The sequence below is a fragment of the Bos indicus x Bos taurus genome, chromosome 3, assembly GCF_003369695.1.
Source record: "Bos indicus x Bos taurus breed Angus x Brahman F1 hybrid chromosome 3, Bos_hybrid_MaternalHap_v2.0, whole genome shotgun sequence".
NCBI lineage: Eukaryota > Metazoa > Chordata > Mammalia > Artiodactyla > Bovidae > Bos > Bos indicus x Bos taurus.
In genome coordinates this window covers 110,453,803-110,480,775 of record NC_040078.1, presented here as the reverse complement: position 1 = coordinate 110,480,775, position 26,973 = coordinate 110,453,803, and the positions used below count along the sequence as shown (strand labels likewise).

The window sequence follows — 26,973 nt, the reverse complement described above, 5'->3', positions numbered from 1 at the left end:
AGGCTTCTCTGTCCACGGGATTTTCCAGGCAAGAGTACTGGAGTGGGGGTGCCATTGCCTTCTCCAAAGTGACTTCTAGTAACATAAAAATCTTAATACTAAAGCATTAATGAGCAAAGTAAGAATGTATGTGTATCACTATATTTTAACATAGTGGTTTATAAGCCATTCACATAAATAACATACTAAAATGAAATATATGAAAAGTATTTATAGTGGTTATTATCTTGGAGTGATGGGACTCTGAATGTAATTGATTATTTTTTCTCTATTTGCCAAATTTTATTCCCTTTGTATTTCAGGGGGTATTATTTAGTCATTTATTTGTTGTTAAAGTTTCATTTTTTAATTATAAAAGTAGTATGGGCTCAGTTAACTGTTAAAACAGTAAACGAAGGCATAATAAGAAAAGTTAATCTGTCCATTCCCACTCCCTGAGGTAATCAGTGTTTGCAGTATGATATGTGACCTGTATCTTCTTTTTTTGTAATTTTTATTGTAGTGTTGTTGACTTATCTCATTATCTTCTATGCAATATATGTTTATACATGTGTATAGATGTTTAACAGTTTTTTTTTGCTTAGTTTTTTCAAAATGGGGCCTATACTATACCCACTTTTTGTAGCTTACTATTCTCAATCTGTGTATCCCTTGAGATGAATATAAATCAAATTCCTTGCTTTAAAAAAGAAAGTCACATAATATTGCAGAATATGAACATAATATTTAGTCAGCCTTTCCTCTTTTATATATTCAGGAGTTTCTCCCTCCTCTTCTCTTACTCTTGCAAACCGTGCTTCAGTAAATATTTTGTTTGCAAACCTAATGAACTGGTGCTTTTATTTCTAGGTTAAAGCATATATTTTTCTAATTATAAGATATTTTCAGATTACTTTCCAGGATAATTATGGTAGCTTATGGTTTTACCAGCAGTGTGATGCCTGTTTCTTGAATCCTCTTTACCAGTCCTCTTTCTAATGTTTATTATTCTGATGGAATTTTTAAAAATGTTAACTTGTGGATCCAATATGTGTTTTTCCAATTTTGTGAAGTAAAATGTCTTTATGTTGGTCATTTGGATTTTTCCTCCTGATCTGTAGGGTCTCTCTTATATTAGGGATATTGATTCTAATATGAGATTAAATTTTTCTAGTGTATTTTTGTCTTTTGGTTTTTAGGTATGTTTTACTAAAGGTTTTCATTTTTATATAGTCCAGTATGGATATATTTCCCTTTGTAGTTCCTGTATTTTCCATGTTGCTTAGAATGGTCTTTGTACTTAAATATTTAAATTCTCTTCAATTTCTAAAATATTTGGAGTTTTTTAGATCGACATTGTTAATATATCTGAAATTCATTTTTATGCATGAAATAAGTATGTTGCTGATGAATAACATATCTGAAGTGTAGCTGGTTATGCAAGCAGCTACATGGAATCAAAATGGCACCTGTTACTTAATAAGTTTCCCTTATATTTTGATCCAGTTTCTAGGTGGTAAAATATATTTTTAAAAGTCACATATAAGAGGACTTCTATGGATTCTTTCAGCAAAATTTGAGAACCTTCTATGTGTGTCAACATGCATTTTGCTTAGGTAAAAATCGCAAAGATTCTGGACACACTTTGTTTGGAGTTTATAATATGAAGAATCTAAAGAACATTTCCTAATTTTATTAATACATATGTCAGGAAATAAGATGTTTTTAGTATTTATTAATAATCTAATGATATGAATATAATCAAAACATATGTACTCATTGCTAGGAATTTCAATAAAAAACGTTTGAGTACTTTACATGTAGACACTCTGCTATATGTATTCTATTTGTGAGGTGAATCATAAACCTGTTACGTTTTTTCCTAGTATATTTCTCGTTATTTGTTTATATTAATAAATGACTTTCTGTAACAATTCTATAGGTTAACAAATTCTCAGATGACTTATAGAAAGTAAGTAATTACAAACTTGTTAGCAATTTTGGCAAGAAATAAACTTTCGTTAACCTATAACTTATTCCTTATAGGGAATTTTAAAAGTTTACTTACGTTTACATCTCAAGTTTGTTTCCTTTTTTATTTTTTCCTCATTATAAACATATGGTTATGCTATAAAAGTTGGCATTATAAACATGGTTATGCTTAAAAGTTGGCTTAAAACTCACCATTCAGAAGACTAAGATCGTGGCATCCGGTCCCATCACTTCATGGAAGATAGACAGGGAAACAGTGAGAGTGAGTGATAGACTTCAGAGCACTGCAGATGGTGCCGCCACCATGAAGTTAAAAGACACTTGCTCCGTGGAAGAAAAGCTGTGACTACCTGGACAGCATTAAAAAGCAGCATATTACTTTGCCAACAAAGGTCCGTCTAGTCCAAGCTATGATTTTTCCAGTAGTCATGTATGGAGGTGAGAGTTGGACTATAAAGAAAGCTGAGCTCCAAAGAATTGATGCTTTTGAACTGTGGTTTTGGAGAAGACTCTTTTGAGAGTCCCTTGGACTGCAAGGAGATCCAACCAGTCCACCCTAAAGGAAATCAGTCCTGAATATTCATTGGAAGGACTGCTGCTGAAGCTGAAACTCCAGTACTTTGGCCTCCTGATGCAAAGTACTGACTTATTGGAAAAGACCCTGTTGCTGGAGGAGAAGGAGACAACAGAGGATGAGATGGTTGGATGGCATCACCAACTCGATGGACATGAGTTTGAGTAAGCTCCGGGAGTTAGTAATAGACCGGGAAGCCTGGCGTGCTGCAGTCCATGGGGTCACAAAGAGTCAGACATGACTGAGCAACTGAACTGAACTGAACTGGTGCTAATTGTAAAGAGTTTTGAAAATACATAAGCATGTAAAACAACAGCTTTAATATCAATGCCTTGACCACCATTGTTAACGTTCTCTAGGAGGGGTAATTGGCAAAAGAAACAGTCAAGTAACAGAAGAAAATCAAAAGATTGCTAATAGATAAAATGTATCAGGAATATTTAACAATCATTTACTTTGTATGCCATATTTTAATATAAGCCCATTTCATATATTAACTTACATAATTGTTAGTGTACACTTATGATGTATAAGAACTAATATCATTTTCTGCTGAAGAATCTGAGGCACAGTGAGTTAAATAACTTGCCTAAGGTCTTAAAGGTAGTAAGTGGCAGGGCCAAGGTGTGAAGTGAACGCAGGTAGCTCAGCTTTAGGGTCCGTGTTATGATTACTGTGTCGGGCTGCCTCTCTAATATAAAATAGTGGTCAGCTGTAATCAGCGAAAATTTTCACCTATCAGATGGATTAAAAAACTTGAAAGATTGAGAAGTTTGATAATACTAAGTATTAGTGAAGACACGTGCACTGTTGGAGGCCTTTTCAGAGGGCAAGTTGACAGTGACTATTTTAAAACTTGAAGTGCATATAGATTGTTCAGTCTAGCAAATCTATTGATCAGTATCTTTCCCACAAAGAAATTACTACAATTACCTAGAAAAACACATAATAGTGTTTTCATTGTAATGTTTTTAACAGCAAAAAACTAGAAACCACCTTAGTGTTCATGAAATGATTCAATTAAATATAGTACATCCATACTATTAAATATCAAACAGTAGTTTTAAAGGAATGAATTGGTTCTGTAACTTCTATATGTTTTGACATGGAAAACTTTTGGAGACGTACATTTTGAAAAGTAACTTGAAAAATTGTATGTGTAGTATTTATAGTATGGTAAAATACATATAAAATTTACCATTTTAAAGTATATAATTCATTACATTCATGATCTTGTACAACCATCATCACTATCTTGTTCTAAAATTTTATTTCTCTAAAGGGAAACCTCTTACCCATTATGCTTTCACTTCTTACCTCCTCCATCTAGTCCTTGGCAACCATAAATCTGCTTTCTGTCTCTATGGGTTTGCCTATTCTAGATGTTTCATGTAAGTGGAAAGTTACAGTTTATGGACTTTGATGCCTTGGTTCTTTCACTTAACACGATGTTTTCAAAGATCATCCATTTTGTAATATGAATCAGTACTTTGTTCCCGTTTATGGTTGAATTATTCTGTTGTTGGAAAAGTGTTGATAGACATTTGAGTGCTGTCTATCTTTTGGCTGCTCTGAATAGTGAGTGCTGCTATGAGCATTCATATATGTTTTTGTTTGAACACCCATTTTGATGTCTTTTGGGTACTATATGCCTAGGAGTGGAATTCTAGAGTCAAATGGTAACTCTTTAGCTTGTTGAGGAACCACCAAACCATTTTCCAAGATGACTGCACCATTTTACATCCCCAGCAGCAACTTCTGAGTATTACATTATCTCCATATACTTGTAAACCCTTGTTAATATCCTTAAGAAAAAAATAGCCATCTGATGGGTGTGAGGTGGTATTCTATTGTGATTTTGATTTGCTTTTCCCTAATGACTAATGACACTGAGCATTTTTTCATGTACGAAGCCATTTGTATAGTCTCTTCAGGGAAAATGTCCAAATCTTTTGCCTGTTTTAAAACTGAGTAGTTTGCTTGTTATTGAGTTGTAGAATCTCTTTTTATAGTCTGGATAGTAAACTTCTATTTGATTTGTGGTTCAAATATTTTTTTTCCAGTTCTCTGGGTTTTCTTTTCAGTTTCATATACTTTCTTGTACTTTCATTTTTAATTTTGATAAAGTTCAGTTCATTTTTTCTGTTGTGGCTTGTTCTTCTGGTGATATATCTAAAGAATCCATTGGGAAGTTCAAGTTCATTAAGATTTGCTTGTGTTTTCTTCTAAAAGTTTTATGGTCTTAGCTCTTATGTTTAAGTCAGTGGACCGGTGTTTAGATCCTCTGTTTTGAATGATTATTCTATCAGGTGAGCCACCAGGACTTCCCTGGTGGCTCAGATGGTAAAGAATCTGCCTGCAGTGCAGGAGATCTGGGTTCAATCCCTGAGTCGGGAAGATACCCTGGAGAAGAAAATGGCAATCCGTTCCAGTATTCTTACCTGGGAAATTCCATGACAGAGGAGCCTGGCAGGCTACAGTCCATGGGGTCACAAAGGGTCAGACACAACTAAGTGATTAACACAGGGATATATTGAATTAGGGATAACTGGATATGTGGATATCCAGTTCTCCTGGCATCATTTGTTGAAGAGTCTGCTCTTCATTCATTGATCTTGACATCCTTGCCAAAAATCATTTGACTAAATGTGTATGTGCTTATTTTACACTCTCAGTTTTTAATACTTTTTGGTCATATGAATATTCTTGTGGCAGTACACACTGTTTTGATTACTGTAGCTTTGTAGCAAATTTTGAAATTGGGAAATGTGATTCCTCAAGATTCTTTTGACTATATTCCTTACAATTTCATAATAGTTTTAGGATTGACTTTTCCATTTCTTCAAAAAAGAAAATCTGAACCTTTGGGATTTTGATAGGATTGCATTGAATCTGTAGTTTACTTTGGGGAGTATTGGTATTGTAATAATACTGTCTCTAGTGTAATAATACTGTCTCTAGATCCATAAATACAAGATGTTTTTCTTAGGTCTTTAATTTCAGAAGTTCTATATAGTTTTAAGTGTGTAAATGTGTATCTCCTTGGTTAAATTTATTCTTCTCAAGTATTTTATTTCTGATACTGTTGTAAATGGAATTTTCTTAATATTCTCTTTGGATTGTTGATTGCAACTGATTTTATGTTGCTTGTATTCTGCAGCTTTATTGAGTTAATTTATTAGCTCTAATTATTTTTTTGTGGACTCTAGAATTTTCTATATATAGGTTCGTGTCACTGCAAATAGAGATAGTTTTACTTCTTCCTCTTCTATTTCAATGCTTTTTATTTCTTTTTCTTGTCTGGTTACTCTGGCTAGGATTTCCTATCCAGTGTTGAATAGAAGTGGCGTTTTTATCTCGTTCCTGATCTAAGGGAGAAGTGATTTTTTTTAATATTTCTTTTTATTTTATTGATATATTTATTTGGTTGCTCTCAGTCTTAGTTGAGGCATGGGAACTCTTAGTTGCAGCATGTAGGATCTAAATAATTCCCTGACCAGAGATTGAACCCGAGCCCCATGCATTAGGACCATGGAATCTTAGCCACTGGACCACCAGCGAAGTCCAGTGATTTTTTTTTTTAACCCATGTATTTTATATGTACTTATGTTTGAGTTACTGTATAAAAACTCAACTCTATATATTCATAAAGAAAAATTTTTTAAAGATTGATAGTTGATTGTTGATAGTAGTTGCTTTTGAGTAATAAGTCTGAACGTACTTTTCTTCCACCTTTTCTATATTTTAAACTCTTTTCATAATGAGATATAATATTTTTAAGTTGTAAAAATAACTTTATTAAAATAAAAAGGAAATGAATACTTTTCAACAACAAAACTGTAATCTGGCAATATGATCATAAATTGCCTTTAAAGAGACCTGTAAAAGTGTACATTGAAATGGTATATAATCTTTATTAGCCAGAATAATACTTAAGTGGAAATAAAAATTTACAGCAAGTCATACATAGATCAAGAAAGCAGGAAACCAACATAGCCATAGATAAATGTTTAAAATACTAGATCTTTAAGACACCAAGATTTTTAGGTTATAATTATGCTACTTTGTGTTCTTCTCATATTCTACTGATTTTATTTCTCTGAGTGATTTCATCTGACCTCACCTGCACCCTCAAAATAGTTAATAGTAATTTACTCAAGCTATTGCTTGTTTCCTCTCTGAAATGATTCTTGATGGTTATAATTAGCATAATTTTATGTCCTGTAATTAGACTTGAACTTTGTGAAGGCTGGCTTGTGGGGCAGAGAGTTGAGAGCTGTGGTTAGAAGCCTCCAAATAAATAGTTTTACAGTTTCAGTACCCTCGGGTCACCTGACACTAGCTAACTGTATTATTTTCAGGAAATGATCTTATAACTAGATTCAAAAGCAAACAAACTTCTAAGAGTACATCTCAGATGCTGAGAATTAAAAAATGATTTGAGAAATATGAATTAAGAACAGTGTTTAGTATATCAGTTTTATTAAGTGACTGAAAGGTACTGATTTATTATTATTATTTTAAATAATTGTTTTTAAAAGGAAATGTAAAACTTTACCTTACAAGCTCAGTGGTCAAGATAATGTTAATTCATGTGCAAAGGATCTTTAGCTTGAATTCTTCTGTTTTGACTGTATCCTTAAAATATTTCTCAGTATTGTAAGGACAGAAACTAAGGGTAAACTATATTCCTAAACATATATTTTTTACATTTTATGTTTTCTTTGTATCAACATATATGTTTCCATTTTTTCTCTTGTAGTACCTGTTTGAAAATGGTAGAATAGATAACATTTTTACTGAGCCCTATTCCAGATTTATGATTGAACTTACCAAACTCTTGAAAATATGGGAACCTACAATACTTCCTAATGGTAGGATGATTATATTTTGATTCTTTTCATGATATGCCTTCTTAAATTGCTTAATTTTTATGCTTATCTTTTGTAAATTGTTCCTTTTATATTTGTCTTGACTTATATTTGGACTTTTGAGGAGAAAATCTTTGGTTTATTATCAGTTACTTAATAAAACTATATCTTGCATATAGCACATGAAGAGATAATGACTACTCGATATAAAAAAATAACTAAAGGCTACATTTACTTTTTAGAAACCATTTTTGATATGGTAGTATTGGTAAAGTTGTACACTATACCAGTAGCTGCCACATATACTACTTTTAGACTCTGTTAGCAGTAGATCTTCTTCAGTATTTTGAAAAAAGTACCCTGAACTTGTTAAGAGAGTTAAGTCTTCATCCTTGAATTGTCTATGACCATATGTCTTTGGACAAGCCCCTAATTCACTCCTGCTCTCATGCTCCTTGCCTGTGAATGGAGAGGTTGAATGTAATGCCCAGAAATGTGGTCCCCTTCTTTTGGGCTACAGAGAACCTATGAAGCATTAAAAGGAATACAGTGGCATGATGCATTTAGCTTTTAAAGGAGGAGCTAAGAACCTGTATTTGGAAGTAACAAATAATGTATTCGTGGGCAGTCTCCCAAGAATAGAATGAGAGGTGGTAACAAAGAGGATTGGGGAGAGAACATTAGGAAAGACCTGAGTTTAACGGATATCATGAGGAAGCTGTGTTTAAAAGTATACTAATTTTAATTCTTCTGACCTGTGCTTTTCAGGAAAAATACAGATAAACTATTGTGAAGTAATTTCTCTTAATATAAGTTTTAAATAGGAGCTGCTTTCTAATGTTGTTAGCCAAATAAAACTGAAGCAGTTAACAGTAAGCATAATGATCTCAAACAAGAGTCTGCTAACTGCACCTCATGGTTGGATCTGGCCTCTTGCCTGTTTCTATATAGTTTATCAGCTAAAAATATTTTTTTACATTTCTAAATAGTTGGGGGAAATTAAATTATATTTTGTGACATGGGAAAATTGCATGAGAATCAAATTTGTTTCTATAAATAAAATTTATAAATAGCCATACCTATTTGTTTCTGTATTGTCTATACTTCCTTATCTTTCACAACAACAAAGTTGTTCAGAGCCCTTATGGCCCACAATGCTTAATATACTTATCATCTGGCTCTTCACAGGAAAAATTTACCATGCCCTGGTCTAAAATAACAATAGATTAAAACTGTTTTAGCGGAGTGCTCACTATGTTTGTTTCACTGGAATCATCTGCCCTTTTTTTTGCAGTGCTTTTTCTATTTTTATGTATGAGGAAGAGGGACAAAGAGGAGCAATCAGTGTTCTCCTTAGTATCCTCCTGTCTGAGAATTAAAGAAATTACGTAGTCCCTTTTAGCAGGAGCTTAGTGCTGTTTCTTTTCCCCTGTTCTGTTCAGGTTACATGTTCTCTCGCATTGAAGAAGAGCATTTGTGGGAGTGCAAACAGCTGGGCGCTTACTCACCAATCGTCCTCTTGAACACCCTCCTTTTCTTCAATACCAAATACTTTCAACTACGGAATGTTACTGAGCACTTGCAGCTTTCTTTTGCCCATGTGATGAGGCGGACGAGGACGCTGAAGTACAGCACCAAGATGACATATCTGAGGTTCTTCCCACCTTCACAGAAACAAGAGTCGGAACCAGGTGTGGCAGAGTTTTCAAGATTTCTTTCTTTTTTAATTGAAATATAGTTGATGTACAATATTATGTTCGTTTCAGGTGTGTAACATAATGACTTGACATTTAAATACGTTATGAAATGATCACCACTATAAGTCTAGTAACCATCTGTCACCATACAAAGTTATTACAGTAGTATTGGCTGTATTCTGTATGCTGCATATTACCTCCTCATGACTTATTTATTTTATAACTGGAATCTCATACCTCTTAATACCCTTCACCTAATTACCCCCACCCCTCTTGCCTTTGGCATCCACCAGTTTGTTCTCTGTAGCTGTGAGTCTATTTCTGTTTTGTCTGTTAGTTAATTTTTTTAGATTATACATACAGATAAAATCATATGGTATTTTTCTTTTTCTCACTGACTTTTTTCACTTAGCATAGCACACTCTGTCTTTTCACAAATGGCAAGATTATATTCTTTTTTATAGCTGAATGAATTAATCCTTCTATTGATGGACACATCCATATTTTGGCTATTGTCAGTAATGCTGTATTGGACATAGGGGTGCATTTATATCTTTTTGAATTAGTGTTTTTGTTTCCTTTGGGTAAAAAATACCCAGAAGCAGAATTGCTGGACCATATGGTAGCTCTGTTTTCGGTTTTTGAGGACGCTGTGTGCTGTTTTCCACAGGGGCTGCACCAGTGCACACTCTGACCAGCAGTGCGCAGGGCTCCCTTGTCCCTTTCATGATAGTCGTTCTGGTAGATATGAGATGATATCTTGTTGTGGGTTTTGACTTGCATTTTCCTGATGACTAGTCATGTGGAACATCTTTCCATTTGTCTGTTGGCAGCTTGTATGTCCCTTTTGGAAAAATGTCTATTTAGATCCTCTGCCCATTTTTTAATTGCATTTTTTATATTGAGTTTTCTGAGTTTTTGTATGATTTGTGTGTTAACCCCTTTCCAGATGTATACTTTGCAAATATCCTTACCCATTCAGTAAGCTGCCTTTTCATTTTGTGGCATTTCCTTTGCCATGCAGAATCTTTTAAGTTTGATTTGGCCCCAGTTGTTTATTTTTGCTTTGTTGTCTTCATCTGATGAGACAGCGCCAAAAAAATATTATTAACACCAATGTCAGAGTTTCCTGCCGGTGTTTTCCTCTAGGAGTCTTATGGTTTCAGGTCTACATGTAAGTCTTTAATCCATTTTGAGTTTAATTTTGTACATGGTGTGAAAAAGTGGTTCACTTCCATTCTTTTCCACGTAGCTGTCTGGTTTTCCCAGTCCATTTGTTTTAGAGTCTGTCTTTGCCCATTGTGTGTTCTTGCTTTCTTGGTCATGCATTGATCGTCAAAGGGTTGGTTTATGTCTGGTCTATCTGTTCTGTCCCACTGATTCGTGTCTCTGTCTTCACACCACTACCATACTGTTATGATCATTGTGGCTTTGGGTATACAGTTGAAGCTTAAGCCAGCCAGTTGAAAATCTGCATATAACTTTACAGTCAGCCCTCCTCATTTACCATTTCATGTCTGCAGATTCAAAAGCCATGTATTGTGTGTATTTATTGAAAAAAATCCATGTATGAGTAGATCCATATAGTTCAAACTTGTGTTTTTAAGAAACAATGGTAGTTTGAAGTCAGGAAGTGTGAACCTCCAGCTTTGTACTTATTCAAGATACCTTTGGCCATTTGTGGTATTTTGTGAGTTCATTTAAATTTTAGAATTACTTGCTTTATCTTTGTGAAAAATGCAAATGGTATTTTGTTCAGTTCAGTCACTCAGTCATGTCCGACTCTTTTCAACCCCATGAATTGCAACACGCCAGGCCTCCCTGTCCATCACCAACTCCTGGGGTTCACTCAAACTCATGTCCATCGAGTCGGTGATGCCATTCAGCCATCTCATCCTTTGTTGTCCCCTTCTCCTCCTGCCCCCAAATCCCTCCCAGCATCAGTGTGTTTTTCCAGTGAGTCAACTCTGCGCGTGAGGTGGCCAAAGTATTGGAGTTTCAGCTTTAGCATCAGTCCTTCCAAAGAACACCCAGGACTGATCTCCTTTAAAATGGACTGGTTGGATCTCCATGCAGTCCAAGGGACTCTCAAGAGTCTTCTCCAACACCACAGTTCAAAAGCATCAATTCTTCAGCGCTCAGCTTTCTTCACAGTCCAACCCTCACGTCCATACATAACCACTGGAAAAACCATAGCCTTGACTAGACGGACCTTTGTTGGCAAAGTAGTGTCTCTGCTTTTCAATATGCTATCTAGGTTGGTCATAACTTTCCTTCCAAGGAGTAAGTGTCTTTTAATTTCATGGCTGCAGTCACCATCTGCAGTGATTTTGGAGCCCCAAAAAATAAAGTCTGATACTGTTTTCACTGTTGCCCCATCTATTTCCCATGAAGTGATGGGACCAGATGCCATGATCTTCGTTTTTTGAATGTTGAGCTTTAAGCCAACTTTTTCACTCTCTTCTTTGACTTTCATCAAGAGGCTTTTTAGTTCCTCTTCACTTTCTGCCATAAGGGTGGTGTCATCTGCATATCTGAGGTTATTGGTATTTCTCCCGGAAATCTTGGTTCCAGCTTGTGCTTCTTCCAGCCCAGCGTTTCTCGTGATGTACTCTGCATAGAAGTTAAATAAGCAGGGTGATAATATACAGCCTTGACGTACTCCTTTTCCTATTTGGAACCAGTCTGTTCTATGTCCAGTTCTAACTGTTGCTTCCTGACCTGCATACAAGTTTCTCAAGAGGCAGGTCAAGTGGTCTGGTATTTCCGTCTCTTTCAGGATTTTCCACAGTTTATTGTGATCCACACAGTCAAAGGCTTTGGCATATTCAGTAAAGCAGAAATAGATGTTTTTCTGGAACTGTCTTCCGTTTTTGATGATTGAGCAGATGTTGGCAATTTGATTGCTGGTTCCTCTGCCTTTTGAAAAACCAGTATTTTGTTAGGGATTGCATTGAATCTGTCAGTTATTTTGGAATAGACATTTTAACACTGTTCTTTCAGTCTATGAGCATGGTGTATCTTCCAATTTATTTGTATCTTTTTATAGTTTTTAGAGTACAGGTCTTTCACCTCTTTGGTTAAATTTCATCCTAGGTATTTTATTATTTTCGATGTAGTTGTAAATGGGATTGTTTTCTTAATTTCTGTTTCTGATAGATTGTTATGAGTGTATAGAAATCTGAAATATTTCTACATGTTTTGTATCCTGTAAAATGTATTTACTAGAATTGATTTATTCTTACAATTTTTTGGTAGTGTCTTTAGAATTTTCTATATATAGTATATCTGCAGGTAGTGATGGTTTTACTTCTTCTTTTCCAGTTTGAATTTTTAAAAATATTTTTTGTAACCTGTGATGTGTCTTTTAGTATTATTTTAAAAATATGTATTTATTTTATTTATTTGGCTCCTCCAGGTCTTAGTTGTGGCACCTGGCATCTTCGATCTTCATTGTGGCATACAGAATCTTTAATTGTTGCAAATGTGGCATCTAATTCCCTGACAAAAGATTGAACCTGGGTCCCCTGCATTGGGAGCATGGAATCTTAGCCACTGGACCGCCAGCAAAGTTCTTGATTTTTAAAAATTTCCTTTTCTTGTTTGATTGCTTAGGACTTTGTAGATTGCCTCGGTCTTTGTAGGATTGCCATGGCTAGGATTTCATCCAATACTATGTTGAATAAAACGGTCAGGAGTGACCATCTTGTCTTATTCTCCAACTTAGAGAAAATTTATTCAGCTTTTCACCATTGGGTATAATGTTAGTTGTGAGTTTATCATATATCACATTTATTGTGTGGGTATCTTCTGTCTGTAGCTGCTTTGTTGAGTTTTTATCAGAAATGGATGTTGAATTTTTTTCAAAAGCCTTTTCTGCATCTGCTGAGATTACCTTATGCTTTTTATCCTTCATTTTCTTAATGTGGTGTATTATGTTGATTTGTGAATATTGAATCATTCTTGTATCCCTGGGATAAATCCCATTTGTTCATGGATATGATCCTTTTAATGTATGGTTGAATTCAGTTTGCTCATATCTTGTTGAGGATCAGTGATATTGGCGTGTCATTTTATTTCTTTTTCTGGTGTCTTTGGTTTTGGTATCAGGGTTCTGCTGGCCATGTAGAATGAGTTTGCAAGAGTTACTTCCTCTCCTGTTTTGGAATAGTTTGAGAAGGATAGGTATTAACTCTTACCTAAATGTTTGGTAAACTCATTTGTGAAGCCATCTGGCTCCAGGTTTTGTTTTTTGAGAGTTTTATGATTATTGATTCAGTTTTATTATTGGTGATTGGTCTGTTCATGTTTTCTATTTCTTGCCTGATTTAGTCAGATAGTATGTTTCTAAGAATTTATCCATTTTTTCCCCTAGGTTGTCTAATTTGTTGGCATAGAACTGTTCACGGTAATCTCTTGTGATCCATTGTGTTTCTGTGGTGTCAATTGTAACTTCTGTTTGAATTTTCATTTTATTTATTTGAGCCCTCTCTTTTTGTTTTTGATGAATCTGGTTAGTTTTATTCATCTTTTCAAAGAACAGGTTCTCTTCTATTTTTTTGTTTCTATTTTATGTATTTTCACTTTTGATCTTTATTATTACTTCCTTTACTAACTGGTTTTCGGCTGTTCTTTTTCTAGTTCCTTTAGGTATAAAGTTAGATTATTTGAGTTTTTTGTTTCCTATGGTAGACCTATATCACTATAAACGTCCCTCTTAGAACTGTTTTTGCTGCAGCTGATAGATTTTTGTCTCAAAGTACGTGTTTTTTTTTAAATTTCCTCGTTGATTTCTTCAGTGATCCGTTGATTGTTCACTAGCATGTTGTTTGGACTCCACATATTTGTTTTTTCCAGTGTTTTCCTTTTAGTTGCTGTCCAGTGTGATAGCATTATGGTTGGGAAAGATGCTTAGTATGATTTCAGCTTTGGGGTGACAGAGGATGAGATGGTTGGATGGCATCACTGACTCAGAGGACATGAGTTTGAGCAAACTCCGGGAGATAGTGAAAGACAGGGAAGCCTGGTTTGCTGCAGTCCATAAGGTCATAGAATCAGACATGACTTGGCAACTGAATACCACAAACTTATTGAGATTTGTTCTGTGGTCTGATGTGATGTATCTGGAGAATGTTCCATGTGTACTTGAATATTATTTTGTTTGGGGATGGAACATACTGTTTATTAAGTTCATCTGGTCAAATGTGTCCTTTAAGGCCAGTGTTTCCTTATTGATGTGTCCATTGATATAAATGGGATGTTAGAGTCCCCCTGCTGTTGTGGTATTATTGTCACTACCTCCTTTTGTGTCTGTTAATATTTGCTTATTATTGTATTTAGGTACTCCTGTGTAGGATGCATACACACATACAAGTGTTTTGTATTATTGTTGAAACGTTCCCTTTATCGTTATGCAGGGTCCTTCTTCCATCTTTGTTTTAAAGTCTCTTTAGTCTAATGTAAAGTACTGCTACCCCAGCTTTCTGTTTCCGTTTCCATGGGATATCTTTTGCTTTTCCCTTGCTTTCAGTCTGTGTGTCTTTAGGTCTGAAGTGAGTCTCTAATATGCAGCATATATATGGATCTTATTTTGGTATCCATTCAGGCACCCTGTGTCTTTAGATTGCAGCATTTAGTTGATTTACATGTAAAGTAGTTATTGCTATGTACAGGACAGGGAAGCCTGGCATGCTGCAGTCCACAGGGTCACAGAGTCCAACACAACTTAATGACTGAACAACAAAAATGTATTTATTACCATTTAAAAATTTTTATGATTGTATTCACGTCTGTTTCTTTTCTTCTTGCTCTCTTCCCTTGCAGTTTGATTACTATTTAGTTTTGTTTGTATTCTTTTTTCTTTTTCGTGTGTGTATCTGTTATTTGGTTTTGGTTAGTGGTTATCATGAGGCTCTTATATAACAACTTATGTATATAGCAGTCTATTTTCAGTTGATGGTTGCTTAAGTTTGTGTGTGTTCTAAAAGCACTACATTTTTACTCTCACCACCCCACCCCATCTTTTATGTTTTGACAAATTTTATTTTTTTAATGTTGTATTTTCTTTAATAGTTATAGATTATTTGATCTTACTACTTTTATAATCTTCATACTAGCTGCATAGATGGTTGAGTCACTACCTTTAGTATGTGCTTGCCTTTACATTGAGTTTTTTTCTTCCATAATTTTCATATTTCAAGTAATGGCCTTCTTTTTATGTTCAAAGAAGTCCCTTGAACATTTGTTGTAGGGTCAGTTTTGTAATGATAAACTCTTTAACTTCTGCTTGTTTGGGAAACTTGATTTCACCTTTAGTTCTGAATGATAATCTTGACAGAGTATTCTCAGTTGTAAATTTTTTCCTTTAACCATTTTGAATACCTCATGCCACTGCCTTCTGGCTTTAAAGTTTCTGCTGAAAAGTCAGCTGATGGTCTTGTGGAGGCTCCTCTGTATGTAAGTAGTTATTTCTCTCTTTTGCTCAGTCATGTCTGACTCTTTGCAACCCTGTGGACTGCAGCACACCAGGCTTCCGTGTCCTTCACCATCTCCCAGAGCTTGCTCGAACTCACGTCCATTGAGTCAGTGATGCCATCCAGCCATCTCGTCCTCTGTCACCCCTTTCTTCTCCTTGCTGCTTTAAATATTCTCTATCTTTAACTTTTGACATTTTAGTTATAATGTGCCTCAGTGTAGGTTTCTTTGCATTCATCTTGTTTGGGACTCTCCATTTCCTGGAATTGGATGACTTTATACTTTTTCAAGTTAGTGAAGTTTTCAGCCAGTTTTTTCTTCAAATAGATTTTGTTTCTTTCCTGCCTTCTTTGGGAATCCTTAGTTTTTGCCTATTTTATTTGGAAAAATTCCTTTGTCTCTTCAATATTCCTAGCTCTCTGCGTTTGTTTCTATGTACTAGATAGATCAGCCACATCTGCCAGCCTTTAAAGGGTGACTTTATGTAAAAGGGCTGCATGCACCCTTCTCTGTGGTTAGGCCATGATGGCTGTAGGTTTACTGGTGTGCAGGACTGGACCCTGACAAAGCTGGCTATAATGGTGAGTTGTGACCGTTGAAGGCAGTATGGTTTGCAAGGCCATCTCCTAGGGTGGAGCTGCTTTGGAGGGGCTCTAGTGCTGGCCAGAGCCATTTGCTAGGTGTAGTAGTATAGCTTTGGAGGAGCATCAGCTTGGATGGATCTACAGGTGAGCCTGGGATGAGATGGGGAGAGTCAAACTGGCACCCACCAGCCCTGGACCAAGTAGGCGTAGTTCCTCAGTGGCTACAGAACCAGAGAAAATTATAAAAGTCCCTGGCTCTGCTGCACACACCCTAAAATCAGTCAGTGACTCTCCTTCACATATGACCCAGGTCCTCTTCAAACTGCTGCCTCTGGGACTTGGGGCAAGAGAGTTTTTGCATGTGCTCTTTAAGTTTTAGTTTCCTACAGACCTCTGGATGTAAGTCCCACTGGTTTTCAAATCCAGGTGTTATGGGGGTTTGTTGGCTTATCTCTCTGGTGCTGATTCCCCCTCGGCTGGGGAGCTCGATGCGGAGTTTGGACACTTTGCTCCTCAGGAGGACCTCTGCAGCTGTGATGTCCTCTCTGCCTGTGGGTCCTGGCCAGATACCATTTCTGCCTCTCTTACCCATCTTAATGGTGATTTTCTTTTTATCTTTAGTTGAGGAAAATCTTTTGTGCTGGTCTTCAGGTCTTTCTCAAGGATAGCTGCTCTGTGAATAGTTGTAGTTTTGGTGTGTTCATGGAAAGAGATGAGCCCAGGATCTTCCTACTCTTGCATCTTGTCCCCTCCTTGTAAGATTTCTATTTGAAATCTTATTAGTATTCAGATAGACACTTATTAGAGAAGAGGAATTGCAAATTCTAGACATGGAAGAGTATAGCTTTAGTTTAACATTTAAATGCTTTACTCTATTGTTAGGGTCATATTAAAGGCTTGACTTAAAATTAGAAGAATCAGTTGCTTCAGTATGCTTTTATTGGTGGGCTATTTTGGTGGAGGGGAGTGGTTGCCATGTTGCATGGCTTGTGGGATCTTAGTTCCCTGACCAGGATTCAAACTCATGCCCGCTTCAGTACAGAGTATTAATCACTTAAAAGTCCTCTTTTATTGTCATTTAAATTAGACATTCTAATTTAATTCATTAGGGATGTAACCCAGATAATCTTCAGTTTAAAACTTTGCAAGAAATTGAAATATACAGCCAAGATTGGGGATCATTGATTTAGAGGCAACAGATGGGTCAATTACTAGTTAAAAGAAACTTGCATAACTTTTAAATCTAGTGTTTCTAAAAGTTTCGGGGGTTTTGACCAGAGTACTCCATTTTAGTTAACTCATTATTGACCACAGGATTTTTGTAGAAACTAACACCTGTGGCTGGTGGTTTTTATTTTGACCAGCCCGGTATTAATTCTGTTATTTCACTAACGCTTTGTGGGTTCTTGATTCAGTAGTTACACTTGACACACCTGTGAAGTCTTCTAATTTTCTTGAAATGTTGTCTTTAGTCCTCTCTCCTGTAGAAGCAGAGGTACATTCTCTAGCACCATGAGTTTCCCTGTATGTATCAGAATCAATCACTACGGCCTTTTGTCTTATTTTTTTCCTAATATTCTCATTGTTTGAATGAGAACTATATTTTGAAGAACTATCATCTTCCAAGACACTAGTATATATGTCACTTGGAAAATCAGAGAAAGTACCTGTATAAAATTCACCAAAAAATTCTTCTTTACTCAAAAATTTTCAATGTGTCAGTTTTGAAAATTTTATGTTAATATACACAAGGCTGGTACAAAAACCTAATGGAGCAAAACGTGAATGATAACAATCCTAAGTTACATAATGAATCCTTGGTCAGTTTTAAACTCTTAACAGCTTCACCTGGTGATGTTAATTGTATCACTCTCTAAAAATGTGTTGATACGTCTCTAGTCAATAATATGTTAACGCTGTAAAATTCTGAGGGAACTTAAACCTGTCCTAGAGTATACTGCCGTCATACACAGTAGAAAAATATCAGCAGTGACTGTTTTATTAGAAGGTTTATGATCTTGCATTCTAAAAAATCTGTTAATAATTTGTTATTAATATTTAAAAATTAATGTTATTATAGAACTAGAAATTATTTTGAACAGAATTGCAAGTTCTGAAATTCCCAAAACCAAGCTGTTATTTCCTTGAGATAAGAGTGAAGTATATATTTTGAATGTAAGAATTTTAAATTACTGAAACTAGAATCTGTAAAGAATAATTGTGATGTTCATCTTGTATTTACTTTTTTCTCAGTTGCTCGTTTACTTTAGAAAATACTAAGATTATCTTGCTTTTTCCACCATGCATTCATACCCTCGTATGTTTTGTTTATATATAGCCCACTTTATGCTCTTAATGGATATTAATTCAGCGACTTCCCTTGTGGCCCAGTACCTAAGAATCCACGCTCCCAACGCAGGGGTTGCAGATGTGATCCCTGGTTGGGGAACTAGATCTCACGTGCCATGGCTAAAGCGTTCACGTGCCACAGCTAAAGATTCCACATGTTGCAACTAAGACCTGGTTCTGCCAAATAAATAAAAATAGATAACTTTAAAAATTTATATTAATTCAAGGAGGTAGAGACAATGGGACAACATTTCCCTGTTTTCTGATTAGGTGCTTGACCAGATTGGTAGTAAATTTAGCTTCTTTTATGAATGAGCAGCTAGCATATTTTCTATTTAGTCTCTAAGTGGAAAACTGGATGACATATGCCTAATTCAGAACTAATACGGGAAGCTGGGGAAATTTTTGGATCAGTTGTTAAAAGCAGATATGACAAAAGAAGAAGAAAACCTTTTTTCCTTCGGGTTTCCAGATCCACCTAGTGTTCTCTTGAAGTTTGAATGGAGAAAGTGGGAAGGAAACAGCCTGCTTTCCATGTCTTTACCCTGGCTTCTTTCTGATAACCCTTGGCCTCTGCACAACTCTGCTGGTGAAAAAGGGATTGCTCTTTCCTTATCAAATGGTCAGCTTTACTGAGAATTCTTTTTCTGACAAAAGATTTCACTTCTCATAATACTATAACAAATGAAAGAGACTTAAACAAACGCCCAATGGACACTGGTGTCCTACAGGAGAACTGTTTTCAGAGAAAGAGGTGCCAGCTTCTGTTTTGATCTCTACTATAGGAGAAGAACATGCAGAACCCTTTTTTCTCTTTATTTTGCTATGGATTAAGAACCCTACGCCTAATAAAATTGCCTAACAAAGTCAGGCTCAGAATTGAGACTTACTCTCAGGCATCATGCTTTTTGTCATGCTGCCCCAACTTGGGTAAGGATAAAAACATAAATTGTACAGGACAGGGACTTTGTTTGATTAACCCAGCACTAGTCTAGTGCTTCCATAGATCCTCAATAAATACTTGTTGAACACGCGAGTAAGTGAAAGGAAGGGAAAGGGAACCATATAAGTGGGTGTCTTAAGACTTGAAGAAAGACTTTTCTAATTCTTTGATTATAATTTTCTGTCTCAAGATAAACTAACCATTGGCAAGAGGAAACGAAATGAAGATGATGATGTTCCAGTGGGTGTGGAGATGGCAGAGAATACTGATAACCCCCTCAGATGCCCAGTCCGACTTTATGAGTTTTATCTGTCCAAATGGTAAGTGATTTTCCTCTGAACTTGATACAGCACACTTCAAAAAGTAATTATTATATTTTAGATTTCAGATGCTCAAATCCCAGAAATGTAGCTGGTCTGTGACTTTAAACAAAGATTTACTTACGGTTTCATTTTTTTCCCCACTTTCATATCTGCCTGGATTTTGAACCAAGAAACAAATTGCTTTATCTTGAGCATTTTCCCCCAAAAATCTCTTAAAAAGCAAGAATCACTGTCATTGTTTATTCTGCTATGAATTTGTTATTTACATAGAAAAATAGGGGAAAGACTGTACTGCTACGTCTATAAATGAGAAAACAGTTTTTAAAGAATTGACATTTTTTGAGTGGTCTTTTTCTTACAGAAACTTTATGATTTTAAAAAGTTGCAAGATCCACACTAAAGCCAATTTTTTTCCCCAAAGAAACACAGTGACTGGGTTTGCTCTTCAGCAGAGCTGTGTGGAGTATTCTGGGGATTCATTGCAGGGTATTGGGCACTGAGGATGAGTCTCAGCCATAGTGTCACTTGTGAGTTGAATTTTTTTTTGCTCCTGGTAAGTTTTAAGTACTAATACTTGTGAAGGATTTGCATTTTGTCATCTATTAACATTATACTTACTTCGAATCCAGTGTGATTCCTGAGTGTGGGGGAAAAATATGCAGTTACAGGTTGCTCCTGGAGCATAAATGTCTATAAACTTGTTTATCTCTGTGGGTACATTGTTTACGATGTTAGTCATAGTACGAAAGATAGAGAGCCATTATACTTAAAGAGTAATTACATGTGTGCTGTACTCTCTGATCCCAGTTTTCTTTCTCTCTTTTCTTTCCTGTGATAGCTCTGAAAGTGTGAAGCAGAGGAATGATGTGTTTTACCTTCAGCCTGAGCGCTCCTGTGTTCCAAATAGCCCCATGTGGTACTCCACATTTCCCATAGACCCTGGGACCTTGGACACCATGTTAACACGTATTCTCATGGTGAGGGAGGTACATGAAGAACTTGCCAAAGCCAAATCAGAAGACTCTGATGTTGAGTTATCAGATTAAAGTGGAAGTAGGGTTCCTATTTTCATACGTGTTGGTATGCACCAAATTGTGAATGCATCCAGCTTTGGAAAATGATAAGTCCCAAGTCCTCTTGACTTGATTATGAGGTAATGGAGAACAGACAGCTCGTGAACCAGTGTGGATGTACAAATGGCAACTGAAGGAAAGAATGTGAGCTGAGAAACCTTGTTCTCCGGCAGTGATATTGCTCTTAGACATCTTCAGAATGACTAACCAATTTCTCTGAGTGGTGCATAATCTTATTTTGTTTGGGAATAACAAATTGTGGAATATTTTTAAGGAAAACTGTTGTATAAAATTCTACCATAGTAACCTTAGACCTTAGAGAGGTAGCTTTGGAGTGAAGCCTTGGCTGCAGTAGGCTACTTGGGCAAGCCCTCTGTAAGAGTCAGGGCAGAAATCAGTACAGAGCTAAGAGTGGCATCAGATGAGGACTGTGGGGCCCAGACTTGAAGACCCAGTAAAAATACTCAGCCTTTTTTTTTTTTTAAAGGTAGAGAGTGAAGTGGTCTTGATTTTGATTTTCACTGCCAAGCCAATTCTGTGAAGGATAGAAGCCTCTGGTGCTTTTGCCATAGGGTCCCTCACATCAGGGGAAAAGGCCTTCACTGCTGTTCATACAGTAATGTGTCCCCTTCACTTTCTGGGTCTAGCCTTCTCAGCTGTGGGTCTGGATGTGGGTAAATTAAGTTAAAGGGGCTGAAACTTGCAAAATAATTATGCACACAGAAAATCTGTGGCACTTGTTAGACCCCAGGTGTTTTGAAATGTTTGTAGAAAACCCACTAAAATGCCCACTTCTCTGGGTGTCAGCCTTTATTGCTGCTGTCTCACAGCATGAGCTGTGGCGCACAGAAGTGGGGGTTCTTTTGTTTTTATTTTATCCCCAAATGGCAGCTTTCCTCCTGTTGTTTTATCTTCCCGTTTCCCAAATAATTTCTGTTATTTTGTCTTTTGCACCAGTTTCTGGAGGCCCTTGTCATTTCAAAAAGAAGAGTCTCTCCTTTCTCTGGCAAACCTGTGGGTGATTCCACAGAGACACAGTGTTACTTAGCTATCAGAATTACGGTAGAAGAAGAACTAGTATTTTCCTATGTAAAGCATTGGAAGATGACCTTGTTACCCTAAGACACTTAAATAAATAAATAGGATTCTGGGGTTAGTATACAAAGACACTGACAGTCTTGCAAAGACCCACAAGGTCCTCTTACAGCATTATTCCAAACTCTAGCTGTTTTAGTAGTTTGATGAGGATCAAGTCATAGGAGTGTTTGGCAAATGGATCCATTTCCTTCTTCTCCATTCTGTTTCTTCCCCACAAAATTTTGAATCAAAGCTTCTATAATATTGGCCAATCACAGAATTTCCTTAGGTGAGGTTAATTTGATCCTTTAATAGAAATGAGAGAAGTCTAAAAAGCCTCTTAGAAATTTTAACCTTGAAAGACTTTACTATATGTCCCATTTTTTTAGATGGGAGTGGCAGGTGGTTTTTTTGTTTTTTAATAAATAAATTTAAATACAATGAAAATTTTAAAGTAGGCCTTTTGACATTGTGTACTTATGGTTCTGTCCTGTAACAAATCTTGTTTTTGTTACCAAGAACTGTGTGAAAGAAGTAAATCTGCCCCAGTTCTGTATGACTAATTCCATCTGTGTTTGTCATTTCTGACTGGAAAACTTACTTCCAGACCTTGTTTGATATGGAGGAAAAACAATTGGATTGTCTGATAAGTCTGCCAATAAACTATCCAGAAACATCAGGTGTAATAGTCCCCACTAAGAAATTTTATGGTTTATATAAACACTAATGTTTCCCCTTCTGTAGAAATGCAAATTTATGGCATAGTAGATAAACTATTATAAAACACTAGAGAGAGGAAAAAATTCTGTATCTTTTAATTGAGAACAGCCAATATCCAGGTAAATGACTGTATCAAGATGTCAATTGCATGTTAGTCCACAGAGTTGTCCAGATCCTGGAATAATTTGTAAAAGAAAATATTGATTCATTATTGGTCATTCCTCATAAGCATAGCTGTTGATGTGTGTGTCCAGTTATTTGCTTTTTTAAATTTTATTAAAATAATGTAAAATTGGTTCTTTTTCCCCCAGGGGAGGAAAAAATATCAAACAAGAGAAACATTAAATTATCTGTTGTTCTTTGTTTTTTAAACACTTTCGGGTTTTCACCTTGCAGAAACCACAGAAATATTCCCTTAGAATAAAATAGTATATTTGTATTTGATGGGTGAATTATTCATTTTCTTTATGTCTTGAAAGAATTTTAAAAATTTTTTTCTGTTTGACCCTATTGGTATGATCCAACAGATGGTATATTACAAAGAAAAAGATCAGTTTTCAGAAAATAAATTATTTGGTTTTTACTCAGTCCAGAAAACATTGTGTTTCATTGCAAAATCTTTTCAATTGTTTTTTTTCCCCCATCAAAGACTTGTTCTGGTTTTTAATTTATTACTATTTTCAAAGCCCTGAAAGCTAGAAGTATCAAGTATTAGGTTGGTGCAAAAGTAACTGCGGTTTTGCATTGTTGAACTTTGCTGTTTGATATTAATGAGCACATTCTTAAATGTGGTTATATTATACATTATTTTAATGCACATTTCTTTTGCTAATGACTTATTACTTGCTGTTTATTTTAGATTAGGGAAATGATGATGTTAGACAAAAAGCAAGTTCTAGTAATTTTCTTATTTGAGTTCAAAATGGGTCATAAAACAGTAGAGACAACTCACAACATCAACAATGCACTTGGCCCAGGAACTGGTGATTCAAGAAGTTTTGCAAAGGAAACAAGACCCTTGACAATGAGGAGTGCAGTGTTTGGCTGTGGGAAGTTCACAGCAGCAAATTGAGAGGATCATCGAAGCTGATCCTCTTACAACTACGCAAGAAGTTGCCGAAGAACTCAGCGTGGACCACTCTATGGTCATTTGGCATTTGAAGCAAATTGGAAAAGTGAAAAAGCTTGGGAAGTGGGTACCTCACTTATCTTGCGGCTGACTGCAAATCAAAAAAATCATCATTTTTAAGTGTCATCTTAATTCTACACAACTACAACAAACCATTTCTTGATCAGATTATGACATGTGACAAAAAGTGGATTTATACAAGGCAACAACCAGCTCAGTGGCTGGATCGAGAAGAAGCCACAAAGCACTTCCCAAAGCTAAACTTGAACCAAAAAACAGTCAGGGTCAGTGGCGGTCTGCTGCCCATCTGATTCACTGTAGCTTTCTGAATCCCATCAAAACCATTACATCTGAGACACATGCTCAACAATTCGAAGAGATGCACCAAAAACTGCAATGCCTGTGGCCAGCACTGGTCACCAGAAAGGACCCAGTTCTGCATGACAACACCTGACTGCACACTGCACAACCGACACTTCAAAAGTTGGATGATTCTTCAAAAATTGGATGAATTGGGCTGTGAAGTGTTGCCTCATCTGCCACATTGACCCGACCTCTCACCAGCCAACCGTCACTTCTCCAAGCATCTCAACAGCTTTTTACAGAGGAAATGATCCCACAACCAGCAGCGGGCAGAGAATGCCTTCCAGGAGTTCTTCGAATCCTGAAGCACAGATTCTTACGCGATGGGAATAAAACTTGTTTCTCATTGGCAAAAATGTGTTGATTGCAGTAATTCCTATTTTGATTATTAAAGATGTACTTGATCCTACTCACAATGATTTAAAATTCATAGTCCGAAACCGCAGTTATGTTTGCATCAACCTGATCTGTATTTCATTTTAGGCAGACTTTTTTTTAGATTTACACAGCTTAACCTAGTTCAACTTGAATCATTTTGAAATCATGAGATTAGAATAAAGAATATATTCTTAAGTATGAATACATAGTTAATTTGGGAATGTAAGACTAAGTGGTATTTTCCTTAGACTTTCTAGTTATCTTGGTATTGTGCAAATATACCTTCAGATTCCACATAGATTGTTTTTACCTACCTGCCTTGTGGCATTCCTATTTTTTTTAACAAAGTTTTCTGAGAAGTTTTAAGTTAAAATGAAATTATGTAAATGAGTCCCAGTTTTTCTATTAAATTCAAAATTTAATTTTCTATGCAAATAGAAAAAGTCCTTGTGATTCTGAGTTGAAATAAGCAACAGTACCCCCAATTCCTCCTGTCTGTCATCATCATACCTTATTTCATCATTGAAAAATAATTGTGAGCCTTCGTTACAGAGCGGGAAGGTCGGAAGCTCTGGAGCCTGGTCTTTACTGTTTGTATAGCCTTAAGTTAGTTACCTAGCCTCTCTGTGCCTCAGTTTTCTCTTAAACTGGGAATAATATCAACTTCTGTAAGTTGTGCTTGGAACATGCTAGGTTTTCAGTGTCAACTCTTTTTTACTATAACACCTGCAAATTCTAGGCATATAGTAAGATTTTAAATATATGCTAATTCCCCCACTACAGCCTGAATTTTCACTAAATTCAGTGCTTCAGATTCTGTAAAACATAATACACAGCATCATCAATTCAATATATTGGAATGAACTATTTAGAATACCTAAATATTCTATATACACTGGTGTATACACTGTATACACTAAATCATACATTCTTCACTCATGTGCTTGCTTACATGCATATAAACTGTAATCGACGTTACAGAAATGCTTTGATGCACTTCACTACGTCAGTGGATACAAGAAGAGCCTGTGATAGTTTACCCTTTTTTTAATTGAAATTCTGAGTCTGTGAGATTTCATCATTTGACAGTAGTTCTGCACCGTCAGAGGAAGAGGCTGCTGTACAATGGGTGCTTCACACTCCTCATTAGGAACCTGCATCCCCTACCTTTTGGGTAGGCAGCAGCTTTCTGGTATGTGACTGTCTTCCAGCCTATCTTGCAACTGGATGTAAACAAGTGACTAGGTTTTGACCAATGGGATGGAAACAGAAGTACGTAACATCCAGGCCGCATCCATAAAAGGGAAGAGTTTGCCCTCCTTTCTAATTTTCCTCTCCCCATGCACCAGGATGTGAATGTAGTCAGTCAGTGGTTCTGGCAAACCAGTTTTTCCTACCTGGGAACGGGCGATACAGCGAAAGTACGGTAACCATATGGGGCAGCCACTTACCCCTCAGCTGCCTACTAGCTCAGACAGACCTTCACATAAAAAAACCTTCCGTCTTACTGAAGCCATCATTATTTGGTTTCTGCCAAAGTAGCCAAACCAGTATCCTAACAGACCTACTGTGCCCAGTATCATGCTACTGCTTAATACAGAACTGGAAGTTCTGATCCAGAGTACAAAGAGCTTTTCAACATTGGCAAGTGAGAAAACCCATTATATTTAAGTCATTATTTTCAGGTGTAGAAACATTTGCAAAAAGCCAAAAGAGGGAATTCTCTGGCAGCCCAGTGGTTAGGACTGCTTGCTTTCATTGCTCTGGGCCTGGGTTCAATTCCTGGTCAGGAAACTAAAATTGCAAAAGCCATGCCATGAAGCCAAAAAAAAAAAGAGAAAAAACATACCATTAAAAATAAGGCTGCTGCTGCTGCTGTGCCCAGTCATATCCAACTCTGCACCATGGACTGTAGCCTACCAGGCTCCTCTGACCATGGAACTTTGCAAAGAAGAATGCTGGAGCAGGTTGCCATCTCCACCAGGGGATCTTCAACCCAGGGATCAAACCCAGATCTCTTGTGTCTCCTGCATTGGATTCTTTGCCACTGTACCACCTTTAAAGCCCTAAGTTTAAGCTTGCGAACAATAAGTTTATAAAAAAGCATTTTTCCACAAGAGCAGTACCCAATTAGATAATGTAATTAAAAGGAAAAGATACTAATTTTTAAAAAACATAACTTCACAGTAGCAATGCAAACTGTACAGTATTTAGTTACTAATCATATCTGTAAAGGATGGCAAACATCACAGGCTGAGAGAAGATACTTGTGTAAGACCACCAAAGGATTTATTCCTAGAATATAAAACTGCTAAATTGTAAAGAAAGTTAAACAAAGATATTTCATAGATCAGTCGCTCAGTCGTGTCCAACTCTGCGGCCCCATGGACTGCAGCACGCCAGGCTTGCCTGTCCATTACCAACTTCCGGAGCTTACTCAAACTCAT

General features: G+C 36.3%; 1 protein-coding gene across 5 annotated transcripts in view; it reads left to right on the top strand.

Moving 5' to 3' along the window:
• Positions 1-24,504, top strand: part of ZMYM4 (zinc finger MYM-type containing 4) — a 164,825-nt gene extending 140,321 nt beyond the window's left edge. For all 5 annotated transcript variants that reach the window (XM_027537872.1, XM_027537871.1, XM_027537873.1 and 2 more), the window contains 4 exons: positions 7,308-7,419; positions 8,859-9,107; positions 19,654-19,783; positions 20,625-24,504. In XM_027537872.1, the coding sequence (XP_027393673.1) occupies positions 7,308-7,419; positions 8,859-9,107; positions 19,654-19,783; positions 20,625-20,832 (699 nt within the window). In that variant the 3' untranslated portion in view covers positions 20,833-24,504. The remainder of the gene's footprint in view (positions 1-7,307; positions 7,420-8,858; positions 9,108-19,653; positions 19,784-20,624) is intronic.
• Positions 24,505-26,973: the final 2,469 nt, after the last annotated feature.